This window comes from Pseudorca crassidens, chromosome 12, assembly GCF_039906515.1.
Source record: "Pseudorca crassidens isolate mPseCra1 chromosome 12, mPseCra1.hap1, whole genome shotgun sequence".
NCBI lineage: Eukaryota > Metazoa > Chordata > Mammalia > Artiodactyla > Delphinidae > Pseudorca > Pseudorca crassidens.
This window is the reverse complement of record NC_090307.1, coordinates 75,858,088-75,873,379: the sequence shown is the minus strand read 5'-3', so window position 1 is coordinate 75,873,379 and position 15,292 is coordinate 75,858,088. Positions and strand designations below refer to the sequence as shown.

At 47.4% G+C, this 15,292-nt stretch overlaps 1 protein-coding gene across 6 annotated transcripts in view; it reads left to right on the top strand.

Moving 5' to 3' along the window:
- Nucleotides 1-15,292, top strand: part of LOC137203796 (BICD family-like cargo adapter 1) — a 95,463-nt gene that overhangs the window by 71,566 nt on the left and 8,605 nt on the right. For 3 of the 6 annotated variants that reach the window (XR_010933296.1, XM_067700606.1, XM_067700605.1), the window contains exons 5-8: nt 5,464-5,643; nt 6,228-6,446; nt 7,566-7,709; nt 13,437-13,567. Coding sequence is in view for 5 of the 6 variants with exons in the window: in XM_067700606.1 (XP_067556707.1) it covers nt 5,464-5,643; nt 6,228-6,446; nt 7,566-7,709; nt 13,437-13,567 (674 nt within the window). In the remaining variant the exon portion in view is untranslated. The remainder of the gene's footprint in view (nt 1-5,463; nt 5,644-6,227; nt 6,447-7,565; nt 7,710-13,436; nt 13,568-15,292) is intronic. The other 3 variants (XM_067700609.1, XM_067700608.1, XM_067700607.1) reach the window with 1 other exon arrangement.

The window sequence follows — 15,292 nt, the reverse complement described above, 5'->3', positions numbered from 1 at the left end:
GGTCAAAGGAGTGCTTAGCTGCCCAGCCAAAGGGAAAGGCTGGGAGGCCAGTGCCACTACCGGGGTCAGGAGTGGGTAAAGCTGAGAGGTCTCTCCTTGGGCCCGGTTATGGTTCTCCTCAGGCTCTGCTAACTGGGCTGGTCTTTCTCTGCCGAGAACAAGCGCATTGCTACCACAGGTCATCCTTCCAATTTGTTCTGAGCCACTGGCCCCAGGAGCAGTTTCACTGAGTTCTTTCTGGGCTGTTAACATGACTGGAACACCAGGAGTGCTGTTCTGCCTCCTGGGGTTTGTGAAACCTGCCGGAGATTTCAGAGGGATCCTGTGACTCTGTGCTTGGCTCACAGTGCTCTCTGCTGCTGCTTCCCCAGGCTGATGCATTCAGTTGGCTGGCACTGAACAGAAACCAAGAAGCTGCCCACTGAACACAGCAAGACTTATATCCTGATTCTGCCAGTTGTTAACAAAGGCACAGGCTGACCCCTCTATGAGCCTAATTAGCCTCTTTTTTCTTCCTAAAGGAAATTGCTTCATGGCTATATTTGTACTTATTTGGGAACTGCCACCAGGCCTCAGCTGAATCCCAAAGCTCACACTTGACAGGAAACAACCCCCTAAACAAAACGATAATCACTCAGCCTCCCCAGAAATAGAGTGTAGCATCTGCTGCCGAGAAAGCTTTGCTGTGCTAGCCTAGGACCACTGGGGCCAGTGGCTAAGAATGCGCTGCTTCCCCTTGGGCGTCCTCTGAGTGTGCCAGGGAGCGGAGTAGATTGCAATGGTGCCATTCGTGTGGAAGTGGTCAGCCAAGTATACTCAAGTGCCAGGTGTGTCCCCACCCAAAGACCAGGCCTCAGAAGGCCCCACTGGGCTCAGCAGTTGGCTGTTGAGGAAAGCCCTCAGTTGGGGAGACCTCTTAGGCTAAGGAGACCTCTTAGGCTGAGGTCACTTGACACCATCAGTTAAATGGCCATCTGAGTAATTAACCTCTTTTAGGGCAAATTAACAGTTTTTCTCTCTCCATGCTTTTATACCTTCAGCTGAGAACTTTGTATGAGTGGGGCCTCAGTAAATGTTGAATAGAAAATGATGCTGGCTAAAGCCTCACAGCAGTTTTCAAAATGGAAAGGAGTTTGTTCATATTTTAAGGTTGACGACGATAATAGCATGAACATCTGTATGCCGCTTTACAGAGAACAGAGTGGTTTTGCATATATTCTAAAACTGAGGCTTAGAAAGATGAATCCTTTATCCTAAGAAGTGCAGTAAGTCCTTGGTAGAATCCAGAAGAGGACCCTCCTACCTGCTTTACCTGGTGCTCAATGATAGCTTCCAGTGTATCACTTGCCTCTGGAAGTCAGTGTTTCAGCATTTATTACCCCATCAGGCACTCTCCTGAGGGTTGCTGAGGTAGAGTATGGAGAGGAGAAGGAAAAGAAGTACAGAAAAATGGGAAAATGGCCCTGCCTAAAACAAACTTCTAGTTCAGCATGAATTCACAAATGAAAAGTCCTTATTTCATATCAAGAATGGGAGACCTGGAGATGGGGAAGAGCCAGGACCAGTGTGGACCATGCAGTGCCTGGCTGGCACAGTGGGCTGTATGTTCTCTAGCAGCCAGAGTCCCCAGTCACACCATGTTCACATCCTCACCATCTGCACACTCGCTGTCTTCCAATCGGGCTTCTTCAAGAGTAAGAGCGTATCACTAGTGCAGGGCCTACATCAAGTCAGGGAGTTCCCACCTTGATTTGGAAAATCTGCATTTATGGGCTGAAGTCTCATCTTTCCGAACTATTTGTAATTTTTTTCCTTTTATTCATATAAAAATCTCCTTAAGGTGTTGCTAATTAGTTCTATGGATGAAATGGCCTGTACTGATACAGAAATAGAAATTTCAGCTCACTCAGGGAGTAGGTGAATGGTCCTAAATCAGACTTGTAAAATGTAGAGCTAGTGGCCTTGGAATGTACCTAATCCCATGATTTTAATCCTTTTCCTCAGACAAGGGATGAGAAGAAGGCTGAGCAGGCAGGGCAACAGGGCTGCCACAGGCAGAGTAGCCCCCTTTAATCTGGTTTACTGTGTAACTGGGGTTCTACTGTCAAACACAGATTTTTTAAACCACGGATCAAATCCAACTCTGATTTTTTTTTTCAGGCTGAGCAGGGATAAAAATTATTACTTATTGAGCACCCAGTAAATTTAAAAATCAGGCATTTTGCTGAACTCTTAATACCCAGTAAAGGATTTGTCCCTCTGAGGGCAACTTAACTGCCCTATTTCATACGAAGCTGAGCATCTTATAACTGTGTGCAGGGGCCTTGTCCCACTCAGTGGGTGGCTTTCATCAGCAGAGAATACAGGCCCTGCTTACTGTAGGGACCCAGGAAGCAAATGAACTGGAGTCTAGACCTCGCCCTGACTCTGGGTGTGTACCATTAGGGAAGTCACTTAGCATCACACCATCTCAGTTCCTGCAGCGTAAAACGGGGAGAGTGCCCCCACTTCTGCCAGCTTTAAGGGCATGAGTATTGAACTTAGTATACTCTCCAGTCACAAGACATTTGGTGTCTTCCTTGTTCATACATATAAATACATTTGGTTTCATCTTTGTTTTATAAAGGGTGATATTTCTTATGTTAGAGGGTTCTTATATTTAATAGACTCTTCCTTGCTTTGGTTTGGTTTTTCTGAGTTTGGATCAATTATTGACCAGAGAGGGCAGACCTGTCCTGGTCTTTGTTCTTTTGCTGTTATAATTAATTAAGCACCTTTGAGTGTGCATGAGTAATTGAACTAATGTTGTCCAGTGACTAAGAACTTGTACTTGTCTGTGCTGAACTTCTCCTGCTGAGATGTATGTGGAGTTGTCTAGAAAATAATTGCAAAGCATTTTGTCAATTTAGTAAATGCCGTTTGTAATTGTGCCAAATGCTTCCTAGGCATATCTTAAAAAAAAAAAACCAAAGCCTAATTTCTTCTTTCTGAGTTTCCTCAAAACCAAGGCTGGAGGAGTTCCCACTGGACCAGCAGGTATTGCTGATCCACTGGAACCATGCAGAGCAGGCTTGCCAATTCCTTTTTCATTCTCCAAGCAGCCAGGCTCCAACCTCTTCCTAGTTAAGGCACATCCAGACCACTGGTGCCATTAGCAAATGTTCTCTGATACTGGACCAGCAGAAGAGAGGCTCCCAGGGCACCAAAATGATTGGCTGCGGGCTCTGCAAGGCAGCTTGCCCCATTCATGAGAACCACAGAGCTCTGAGTTGCCCACTGCCCCTTCGTCTCTGCATCTCTGCAGGAGCCATAAGCCCACCTGGATGACAGTCTGGAAAAGACAATACAGTGTTCACTCTTTTTAATGAACAGGGATGACCCAGAAATGCCATTTTATAAAAGGATAAAATAATTAAATTTAAATCCCCAGAAGTTCTTCTCCCATCCTCACCCCCAAAAATATATTTTAAAAGGAGGGTGGGCAGTCCACAAATACAAGAGTAGGAAACATTGCTCCTGTGCACGTGTAGTACATGGACATGTGCATAGCAGTTAGCAAACAGATTGATTCTGCAATTCGGGTCTGTTGTGCTAAATGTAAGTGTAGTGATGGAGTGTATTAGTAAGAGTGTGGCATTTAGCAGCCACAGTAGGGTCTCCCCTTACATTCAGCAGTAACAACCTCACCAGGTAGCAGTGCCCTGTTTGGACTCCACAGGGAAGGAGCCACAGAGAATGTAGAGAAGGGGGAAGTAGTGGCAACGAAAGAGAGGGAAGGAGCCCTGGCCCGTAGGTCATGATGCCTGCGTTGCTGTCCCCTCTCTACCACTGGTGTCGCTCTCCTCCTCTGAGCTTCTAGTGCTATGTAAGGCCCCTCCCAGGCCTAGGGCCTTATCTGTAAACCATGAGGTATGACACAAAGTAGGGAGAGACTGCTTTTCCCATGGGTTTGGGAACTCTTGGTATTACTGCCCAGATGTTATTCCAGATCCCACCCCTAGCTCCTTTCCAAACAACCCTTTTCCTCTTAATTTTTTCATTAAAGTACAACATGCATATAGTAAAGCATACAGATCATAAGTGGATAGCCCATTGAAGTTTTATATATACCTGTGTGAACACCATCCACATCAAGACATAGCCCATTATCAGCACCCACAAGTCTTCCTCCTGCCCCCTCCCAGTCAATACGCTAACACTTCCTCAAAAGCAAACTTCTATTCTGACTTTCATCTCTTTCATCTCAATGAAGTTTTGGAACTTTTTATAAATAGAATCATACATTATATATTGTTTTGTGTCTGGTTTTTGCTGAACATCATGTCTAAGAAATTCATCCATGTTGTGGCATAGAGTAAGCAGTATGTTCTTTTTTTCACTGCTGTGTAGTATTCCAGCATGTGAATATATCCATTCTATCTTTATTGGTGTTTAGATTGTTTCCCATCTGTGGCTTTTATGAATAATGCTGCTGTGAACATCCTGTTTGTCTTTCATCTGCATTTTCAGTCATTTATTACTGGGTCTGCACCTAAGAGTGGAACAGCTTGATCATAGGATAGAACAGCTGGATCATAGAATAGTAGAACAGATCTGCATTTCACTCATTAGAAACTGCCGAACAGTTTTCCACAGTGGTGGTTCATCTTCCATTTCCACCAGAAATGAGAGTCCCAGTTATTTTACATCCTCATCAGAGCTTGATATTATTATTCTGTTACTATTATTTATTTTAGCCATTCTGGTGAGAGTCTAATGGTGCCTTACTTTGTATGCCTGTATGTTTGCGTGTTGAACATTTTATTCTGGAGAATTTCAGATGAACTCAAAAACAGAATAAGACAGTGACATCCCACGTAACCCATTGTCCAGCTCTACAAACCGTCCATTCCTGGCCAGTCCCGCCCTATCTTCATTACATCCATTTGCTCCCCTCTCATTTTGAAGTAAATCCCAGAATTTTTATAATTTCATCTGTAAATAAAGAATACTTCTAAATAAGAACATAAAAAAATATAACCACAGGACTAGTACAGCTAGAAACTTCAGCAATATTTCCTTTAATATCATCAAATATCTAGTCAGTGTTCAAATTTTCAGTTGTCTTATAAATGTCATTGTTTTTCACATTTTTCATTTGAATCAAGATACAAATTAAAATATGCCCACATGTGGCAGTTGGCTGATATGTTTCTTAAGTCTCTTAATCTATAGTTTCCCCCTTTATCTTTCTTTTTTTTTTCTTGAAATTTATTTGTTGAAGAAACTGAGCTATTTGTCCTATAGAATTTCCCAAGTCTGGATTTTGCTGACTGCATCCCCTTAACATAGTCTAGCCAGTTCTTCCCTCCTCTGTATTTTTCTGTAAACTGGTAGCAGGATCTAAAAGCATGACTGGGTTCAGGGTCAGTTTTTCTGTTTGGGTTCAGCCCGCCTCACCACCGTTTGCTGTCTCTCTGAAAGCTGCATCAGAGCCAGCTGGAGCTCCAGGAGGTACGGCTCTCCTACCGACAGCTGCAGGTGAAGGTGGAGGAGCTCACTGAGGAGAGGAGTCTGCAGAGCTCTGCAGCCACCAGCACGTCCCTCCTGTCTGAAATAGAGCAGAGCATGGAGGCCGAGGAGCTGGAGCAGGAGAGAGAGCAGGTGCTGGCATCGCCACCGCTGTGGCACGTGAGGTTGCCCAGGGATCCTGGGGCAGACCCTGGCCTTTGAGAGCCCGTCGGCCATCCCTGTCACCCCGTGCCTGCTGTTTAGTTTCAGCCTGGCAGGGGCCCGTGGTCTGCACTTGTGCAAGCCCCTAGGCCTGCTGGCTGGAGCTGTCACGAAGCAGTGCCTCTTAGGAAATGCTTGTTGGCTAATATCAGCCTCATACCTCTTGTATTGACAGGGTTTTAGAACATTCGTGATCCATCCAATTAGCTTCTTTTCATTCTACTCATAACCACTCATTCCCCCAATCATGCACTGACTTCCACCAAAGTAACAGACTGTATAAAGATGTGCTTTATGTGCAAATGGGAGGGTCTTGAGGACAGGGAAAATAAGAATTGGGACTCTGTATAGGTGTACTGGGCCCAGAATAAGTATCAGTATTTCTTGGGACAGGTGATTAAAAAAAAAAAAAAACTTTCCCTATAACTAGTATCTTGGATTCATACACTAGAATAAGATGGCTGGTGGCAGTCTTCTCTAGAATCCATAATCAGGAATAATTCTTTGTGGGGCAGCTGAGACTGCAGCTCTGGGAAGCCTACTGCCAGGTTCGCTATCTCTGCTCACACCTTCGAGGAAATGACAGCGCCGACTCGGCCGTCTCCACGGACTCCTCAATGGACGAGTCTTCAGAAACGTCGTCTGCCAAGGATGTACCAGCAGGCAGCTTGCGCACTGCTCTCAGCGAGCTCAAGAGACTGATACAGAGCATTGTGGATGGCATGGAGCCCACGGTAAGAGGCCAAGCTGAGAGCTCCTTGCTCCACAGAACCTGGCTGGTGGGAGGTTGAAACCAAATGCAGAGGGTGAGGTTAACCCTAGAACTGGAACCTTATAACGTCTGCAAGAATTTCTTCTGAGCCCTCGTCTGAGAGCACTGAACACTGGGGAGCAGGCAGAGGGCCCGATGCTGGGGATGGAAGACTCTAGAGTCCCTTCCTGCAGGCACAGGATGCAGAGGAGGCCTCCCTCCATGCGGTTACGTGCAGGCCACAGGGACCTCGAGTGTGAGGGCTTTCCTGGGAGGCCTTTGACTGTAGAAGTTTGCATCCCGGTAAAAACTGCAAGTTACTTTTCTGTAGTCCCTTGGTCCTGGTGGTGGAGTTAGCTGTGAACAGGCAAAGTTAAAAGATCTGAAGCTTCTCTGCTCGAAGGCTAGAAGTGAGCACGGAAAGTAAAGTTGGGATGAGCAACAACAAGGGCCTTTTAGAATTCCAGATGTGGCTCCTCTTGTGGAGGAGAGGAACATTCCCACAGGCTTCCCAGGCACACGGGCATTTCTTCCAGCGTCATGTCAGATTTCTGCCAGACTTACTCTCCATTCACCACCCCAGCTCTCGGGTTGTTGTTTTTCTTCAGGTTTCCTCCTCCTACAGAATGGTTGCATCTCTCTACCCATATGAGGTGAAGTAAGGTGAAAGGGTGGTTGTCCTTACCTGAACATGCTGTGTTGATTTGTGGAACGTACTGTAGTGTGGAGGCCCGGTCAGTGTGGGAAAGGGAGCTGTCAGAGTGAGGTGTGCTGTTGGCTCCACACAATTTCCCTTCCCCGAAACCTGAAACAAAATAAATGTCTAGTTGTTGTTTGCACGTTGAAATTGAGCAAGAGAATCTCTCTCCTCTAACCCTCTATTTCTTCCCTCCTCTGCCTCTCTTTTTCTCCTCTCTCCCCCTCTCCTCATCCCCCCACTATCTTGTGTTTCCCCAAACCGAACCATCTCTCTGCTCCCCTCCCCATTGCTCCCCTTTCCTCTTTCTCTCTCCCTTCTGCATCTCTCCCACTAACCATCTCTCCACTCCCCTCCACTCTCACCACCTCTCTGGTTGGCCGGCTCTCTCTCTCTTGCTGTCAGAGCTCCCGGAGAATTGATGATGACTCCTTAGAAGAACAGATAAGGCAGACCAGTGAGGATTCGAGAGCCCTAAGGGAACTCATGGAGGGAGAGAGGGGTAAACTGAGGCAAAGCCTAGAAGAGCTGCAGCGGCTCCACAGTCAGGTGAGCACCCCCATCCTCACCCCAGCGCAGGATGTGCACGTGTCCCCAGCTCCCTCAGGACCCCTGTGAGTTTCCCTCTCCCACGTCTCTTTGAGAAGCAGCTCTCCTCTGACAGATCTCAGGGGCGGTGACCTAAAGTTGAGGTGAACTGGGTGTCTTCAAGAAAAGAAGCCTAGGACTTCCCTGGTGGTCCAGTGGTTAAGACTCCGCACTCCCATTGCAGGGGGCCCGGGTTCGATCCCTGGTCAGGGAACTAAGATCCCACATGCTGCGTGGCCACGAAGAAGACAGTCCTCTGGTTTAGGCCAAAGTGAAATTGTCAGGGATAAGAATAGCTTGACCCTCCATTTCCTCCAGCGACACACTGCCCTCTGCAGAGCCCAAATAATTGGGTGGATTCTGACAGTTTAAAGTGCCATAGCTCCCAGGATGCTTATTGATGGTTTTCCAGCAGCTTCTGAGCAGGGAAGTTTGCAAACCGAGGAACAATTGATCTTTGCAGGCCTGTTCTCCCTTTGTAAGTGCCGTCACCTCTGCCAGCCTGTTTTTCAGCTTTAGAGGCACTTACTGCTGCTCTCAGTGTTCCTCTCCTGTTTGATCATGATCTCATCTCTTAAGAACACTGGAGAAGGACATCTATATTCTGATCTGAAAAGTTTTAAAGGGCTTAGGAGCAGCCCCACCCAAAAAGGAGCTTCTAAAATCTGTCCTAGGAGATAAATAAACGCTCTTCCCTTTGACTGGGGTCACGTGTGGAGGTTCTGTCCCACTTGTGAGGGACACCAGACAGGTACCATTTTAAACCCTACCCCCTTCTTTCCTTGTCCAAAGCTAGTCATCCCTTCCTGCTACAGGAAGAGATTGCTGAGAGATGGAATTTAAGCCTGGCTTTCACTTCAGTCAGTATTTCTTAAATTTAAAGGAACTTACAGAAATAAACTCCTGCCTTTTTTTGGTTGTACCCATTGGACTTTCTAGTATTATTCTCTTGGAAGATATTGCACCCCCAGCCATTACTGCTTTCTTCTTCTTGTGAATGACCAGATAAGGAGGACAGGAAGATGCTCCTGAAAGCTGTATTTTGTTCCTGGCCAACCCCTGGGAAGTAGGGTTGGGCAGCCAAAGACATTCTTGTGCCTAAAACCTAAGACCCTCAGGTGGTCGTTCGTTTGGCTGGGGCGGGGTGGGGGAGTGTCACACCTTCCAAACTCGAAGAATAAAATGCAAGAGAAAGCAGATATAAGAGTTCTTTGGATTAATAAAAGTCGCTTTGTTGCTTCTCTGAATTAGAAAACTGGAAACCCGAGAGGGCATTATTGGGTTCAGAAACATTAGCAAGGTGGAGGTTGCTGAGAGTCTGCTATGGAACTATTTAGGAGACCATCTCTACCAGGGAATTTTCCTTAAAAGTTCAACTGATAACTGGTTTAGGTCAATTCCTGTGGATTCTCTTTCAAAAAACCTCATCAAGCAGATGGTTACACTTGGTCCCAAATAGGATATAGAATTGGGCCTCTGCCAGGGGTCATCTCTTCCTTAGTCAAAGCTGCAAACCTCTTAGTCAAGCCGTCCCTTGGGAGTAACATTGACCTCCCAGGGCAGTGGATGGGATGCGGGTTGAATTACCAGGACAGTGGAAATGGCAGCCATCATGGCGGGCAGAGGTGCCTCGTGCAGTTAGCTCAGCGCAAGCCTGTGCTGCCCGAGACCTCGAGAGGCGCTGGGTGGATGTGACAAGGCCTCTGCACTCTAGGGCCTCTCGCTATCATGAGGGGAGTCAGGCCAATTTTGTACCCTTTGGGGAGCAGGGCCCAGACAAGGTGGCGTATGACCGAGGTTCCAGCAAACGGATCCTAGACCATGGTCTGACCTCGCCCATGATCCAGCCTCCACTCCCACTGCTTTCTTTTCTCTCCTGGAAACTAGGCCAGAGGTAAAAGGTATGGGGCCTGGAAGGTGAAGTGCCTGCAGTACCCCACCCCCTCAGAGGCCTACCCAAATTTTAAAATAAAAGAGAGCCCAGGTTTAATTTAATTGATAATTACTTGTTTGAGGCAGAAACCCATAGCCAGACCTGAAGACTTGCCTCCTGCCCTCTTGATGGCCGTGGAGAGCTCCCTGCCCACCCATTCAGCCTTTTCTCCCCCATCCCTGCAGCTCTCCAGTGAGCGCTGCCCGTGGGGTCTGGAGCTGCTGCCGGGAGCCAGGGAGGACCTGCAGAGCAATATGAAAAGTAGTTATTCTTGGCTCCTCGCCAATTCCCAGACCAATAAGCCAGGTCATGGGAGGCACAGTAAGAAACACAGTCCCCAACCCGGTCATTTGGCTCCTTTATGCTTGACTGAAGCACATGCCAGTTACTGCAGGGACATGAAAACTCTGGGGAGTGTGTGCTGGGAGCAGTTGAGGCCCTTACTAATGAGATCTCGGTGACCCCTCCTCTAAAATCTCAGCAGGTTCTCTCTCCTCCATCCTCCTAGCCACTGTCCCATTTCAGACCTTCATTCTTTCACACCCTGTCTTTGGTCCTCACTTCCCAGCTGATTGCCTTCCCGCAGCCCAGTCACCCTTCCATATGATATGGATCCATCTTTCTGAAGCACAACTTGAACATGGGACACCGCTTGCACGTTCTAGATTGACTTCCCATCATCGAGTAATGGGAAGCCTCCAGCCCTCTTGGCACCACGGTCTGGCTGCATCCAGCCATCCAGCCTCCATTCCTGTTGTTTCCATCTCACCTCCTTAGCTTTAGCAGAACTGAATGTAGGCTACAGATGGGCGTGGCACAGGCTGCCCTTGTGTTCCCACATCTGGGTCTTTTCTTCCGCTCTCTCTGCCTGGAAGACTCTCCCCCATCACCTGCACATACAGCCCAGCCCTACTCATCCTTCAAGTTCCTAATCAGGTTTCACTTCCTCCTCAAAACTCTCTTGCTTCCCTTCCTCAGGGAGCCCCCTGGCCCTGCCTTGTCATGGTTACGCTCGCTCCCATCTCATCCTCCCAGTCCAGCCTTAGACCCCCCGCAAGAACAAGCTCAAGGTCTGACGTACTTTTGTCTTCTCCTAAAGCGTCTAGTGCAGCACCTTTCTTAGAGCAGGCATGCAAATGATTGTCAGCCCTGGATATATGACTTCAGGATGTTTCCTTTGATGCTATTCAATCTCGAGGACACCCACCTTAATGGGGAAAAGTGGATTTAGGGGTGGCTGTAACGTAAGTCAGCAGATAAACAAACCCAGTGGGTCCTCATGACAGCGGGAAGGTCTGTATGGGGGGAGGAGGGGAGGCACTTACACCCTGAGCGGGGCCCTTGATGTTATTTACTTTGTTTGATCCTCACAACAACTTGATGGTGGGGAATAGTTCTTTTTTTTTTTTTTTTTTTTTTTTTTTGCAGTACGCGGGCCTCTCACTGTTGTGGCCTCTCCCGTTGCGGAGCACAGGCTCCGGACGCGCAGGCTCAGCGGCCATGGCTCACGGGCCTAGCCTTTCTGTGGCATGTGGGATCTTCCCGGACCGGGGCACGAACCCGTGTCCCCTGCATCGGCAGGCGGACTCAAACCACTGCGCCACCAGGGAAGCCCAGAATAGTTCTTTTTATTCCTGCTTTTTATGGAACTTATGTGCAGCTCAGAGAGGATAAGTCCTTTGTCACTTTTAAGCTGGCAGTCTCTACCTTGATCAGGTTTTCCAGGCCAAAGCAAAAGGTTCTTGTGGAGTTTTGTCTGGAGCACATTAAATGTTGGCATTTCCTGCCTAGCATGTAGTTCTATCTGTCACTCACTCAGCTGACAGAACACCTGGCTGTCCCACAGCTGGCCTGAGGCCACATCAGGGCTCATTTGGTCTGAGGAGGGCTGGCTGTTTCTGCCAGGTGCTTTCTGGGTCTTGAGTTCTGGCCTACCAGGCTGCGGAACCTGCTAAGAATACGGTGAGGCTGGGCTTCTCACCTGTTGCCTCATCTGCCTCAAGGCTCATTGCACCTGCATGCCCTGGCCTGTGCAGTTGCCCAGCCTGTTCTTCCCTAAGGCTTCTCACCCAGCTCACTGGAGCTGTCCCTGCCATGAAAGCACAGAGCACCAGGTACATTCCCTACCACGCACCTGAGAGTACAAAATCCATTGCCCATAGCGACAACAAATTGTCCTGTATACCTCTTCATTACTGGGTGTCCTCTGATTTGCTCCTCAGTGGCTGCTACCCCAGGAGCTGGCAACTGTGTTGCCTCAGCTTGGGGGGGTCCAGAGTACCTCCAGGGAAACTTGCTCTTCAGCCTTAGTCCTGGGGCCTTTGCTCAGCTTCATTGTCTAAAGATGATTAGACCTGGGCCTTGAAGAGCAGAGGAGTGTACAGAAGGTGATGTCTGTCCCCTTGTGGGAGGGAAAGACCTGTATGGATGGATCTCCCCTTGGAAAGATGTAAAAGTATGTGTAATATTTAATAAGAGGGCATGGTCAGGCATCCTGACTCTAGTCTGATCCTATCAACTGAGACGAAGGGCTCCCCGCCTTCCATTCATTCAACAAATATTTATTGAAAGCTCTACCAGGCAGGGTTTCTGGTTGCAGACAACTGAAACTCGCTCTGCTTAACTTAAGCAGAAAGAGACTATATTGGAATTAAATCTGGAATCTTACAGAATCAACAGGAAGGCTGGAGAACTGAGCTCCAAAACAGGAAGCCATGGGGAGTGGGGCAACAAATCCATTTTTTGTCCATGTACTAACTTCCCAGTGGCCGATGGCTTTGCTGTACCCTTAAGAGCTGCCGCCCCAGGTGGGGGACCAAGGCACCTAGGAAAGGATGTCTCTTCTTTTGGCTTCCTTAGTGGGAGGGCATGCTCTGCCTCCTACCAAGGTCCATGCAGCCAGGAATGCCCCAGATAGGAAGGGATTTTGGATGCTGACTAGCCCAAAAATGACAACTGTCTACTGCACAAGCATTGGGGATTCAGCATTGTATGCACTCAGGCTCTGAGACACACAGATAGGGCACACTTCTCGCATGGCAGAGCTCAAGGTATTCAAGGGGTTACTCTGTACAGTGGGTGGGTTAAGCTGTGGTCACTGAGGGAGCCCCTAGGAGGGGCATCTCACCACCAAAGGTTGACTGCCAGTGAATGGGCTCTAGTGCCATTCACTGAGGCATGGACGACAGAAAAGGTAACAGGCTTGAAGTGAAAGGTGATGACATCATTTTTCTGTCTAAATTCCATGTAGCTTTGACCTGGGGAGCTGAAGGAAGAAGGTGAAAGAGCCAGGCTGTGTCAAGTGCTGTCACAGAAATGGGAGCCAGGTTCCAGGCTTTGGGACCAGCCAGGGGCCTGTGAAACACAGGGCAGTGTTCCATGTTGAGTGGAAGATTGCTAGAAACAAAACTTGAGTCCCTACCCCCAAAAATGTGTTTCAGTGCCCTGATGCGTGTGTGGCCTTCACTCATTAGGTCCCTGAGAGTGCCTTGAAATGAAGGAGGTGCTGTGCTCTGTACAACAGGGATCTGGCCCCAGGGCTGCAGTCCAGGGCTGAGCTCTTCCCTGGCCACTGAGCTCCAGTCTAGCATGAGGCCTCCTCTCTCCTGGAGCAGGGGGCAGCAGGAAGTCACCAGCCTGCCCTGCACATAGGCCCTGAGCCTGCCTGGGCCTTGTTCTTTCCTCCCTCTTGGAGGGAAACACCCCAGGCCGGCAGCAGTGGTATCATCACGTTTATCCCCTTCGTCTCTCATTAGGTGACACTGCTGAGTGTGGAGATGACTGCATTGAAGGAGGAGAGAGACCGACTCAGAATGACATCTGAGGACAAGGAACCAAAGGAGCAGCTTCAGAAGGCCATCAGGGACCGGGATGAGGCCATCGCAAAGTGAGTGGGCACCACTTGTTTAACTGAAAGTAACATGAGTATGTGCTCAATTTTAAAAGTTAAATCATACAGAAGAATACAAAACTGAAAGTGAGAGTTTCCCCGCTACCCGCCCTCACTCCTAATCCCATTCTTCTTCACAGACACTACTGGTAAAAGTCAGGTATGCATTTTTTGCAGCTTTTTTCCCTATGCATATACAGGTGTACAATATAGTTTTTGCAGATTTCTTTAAAAACATCAGTGAGATGTTGCTCCACATGTCTTGTGTTTTTGTTTCCACTTATATCTTAGAGAGCTTTCCAATATCATTATATACTTCAACTTTTTAATTTTTAGGTTTTTTGGTTGTTTTTGTTTCTTTTATTTATCATTATAGACATCTTCAAGCATACACAGAAGTGAAAAACGTAAGATGAATTCCGACCTATGTACCTCTGAGTTTCAACACTAACCAGCATATGGCCAGTGTTGTTTCATCTATAGCCACCCACTTCTTCCACCTCCCCTCTGGACCACGTTAAGGCAGATCACAAGACATTGTGTCATCTCACCCATAAACACTTTCACATAAATCTCTATCAGAAAAAGATTCTTTTTGTAAAACACACACCAGAATTATCACACGTAAAAAAGCTTAAAACAATTTCTTAATATCATCTAGTATCCAGTGTTCAAATTTCCCCAGTTGTCCCATAAATGTATTTTTAAAAAAATATTTATTTGTCTGTGCCAGGTCTTAGTTGTGGCACTAGTGATCTTCGTTGCCATGTGCAGGATCTTCAGTTGCGGCATGTGGGATCTTTAGTTGTGGCATGTGGGATCTTTAGTTGCAGCATGTGGAATCTAGTTCCCTGACCAGGGATCGAATCCAGGCCCCCTGCATTGGGAACATGGAGTCTTAGCCACTGGACCACCAGGGAAGTCCCATAAATGTCTTTTTATAATTGATAAGTATCAGACTCCAAAGTCCACATACTCTGTTTACTTGTTATGTCCCAAAAGTCTGTAACACTTCCCCTTCCGTCTTTTTTTTTTCCAATTTGCATTTATTGAAGAAACTGGATCTTTTATCTCATAGTTTTTTTGCATTCTAAGTTCGATTGCATCCCCAGAGTGTCATTTAACATTTTTCTCTGTCCTTTATATTTGTAGTAAACTGGGTCATTTTTTTTTTAACATTGTAATTTCACTGTTTCTTTTTGTTTTTAATTATTTATTTTTGGCTGTGGTGGGTCTTCGTTGCTGCACGTGGGCTTTCTCTAGTTGCGGTGAGCGGGGGCTGCTCTTTGTTGCAGTGCATGGGCTTCTCATTGCAGTGGCTTCTCTTATTGCAGAGCACGGGCTCTAGGCGCGTGCGCTTCAGTAGTTGTGGCACGCAGGCTCAGTAGTTGTGGCTCTCGAGCTCTAGAGCGCAGACTTAGTAGTTGTAGCGCACGGGCTTAGTTGCTCCACGGCACGTGGGATCTTCCCAGACCAGGGCTCGAACCCATGTCCCCTGCATTGGCAGGTGGATTCTTTTTTTTTTTTTTTTAACATCTTTATTGGGGTATAATTGCTTTACAATGGTGTGTTAGTTTCTGCTTTATAACAAAGTGAATCAGTCATACATAAACATATGTTCCCATATGTCTTCCCTCTTGGCAGGCGGATTCTTAACCACTGCGCCACCAGGGAAGTCCCTGGGTCATTTTTAAATAATGTTTTGGGCTTTCTCCGGCAGAG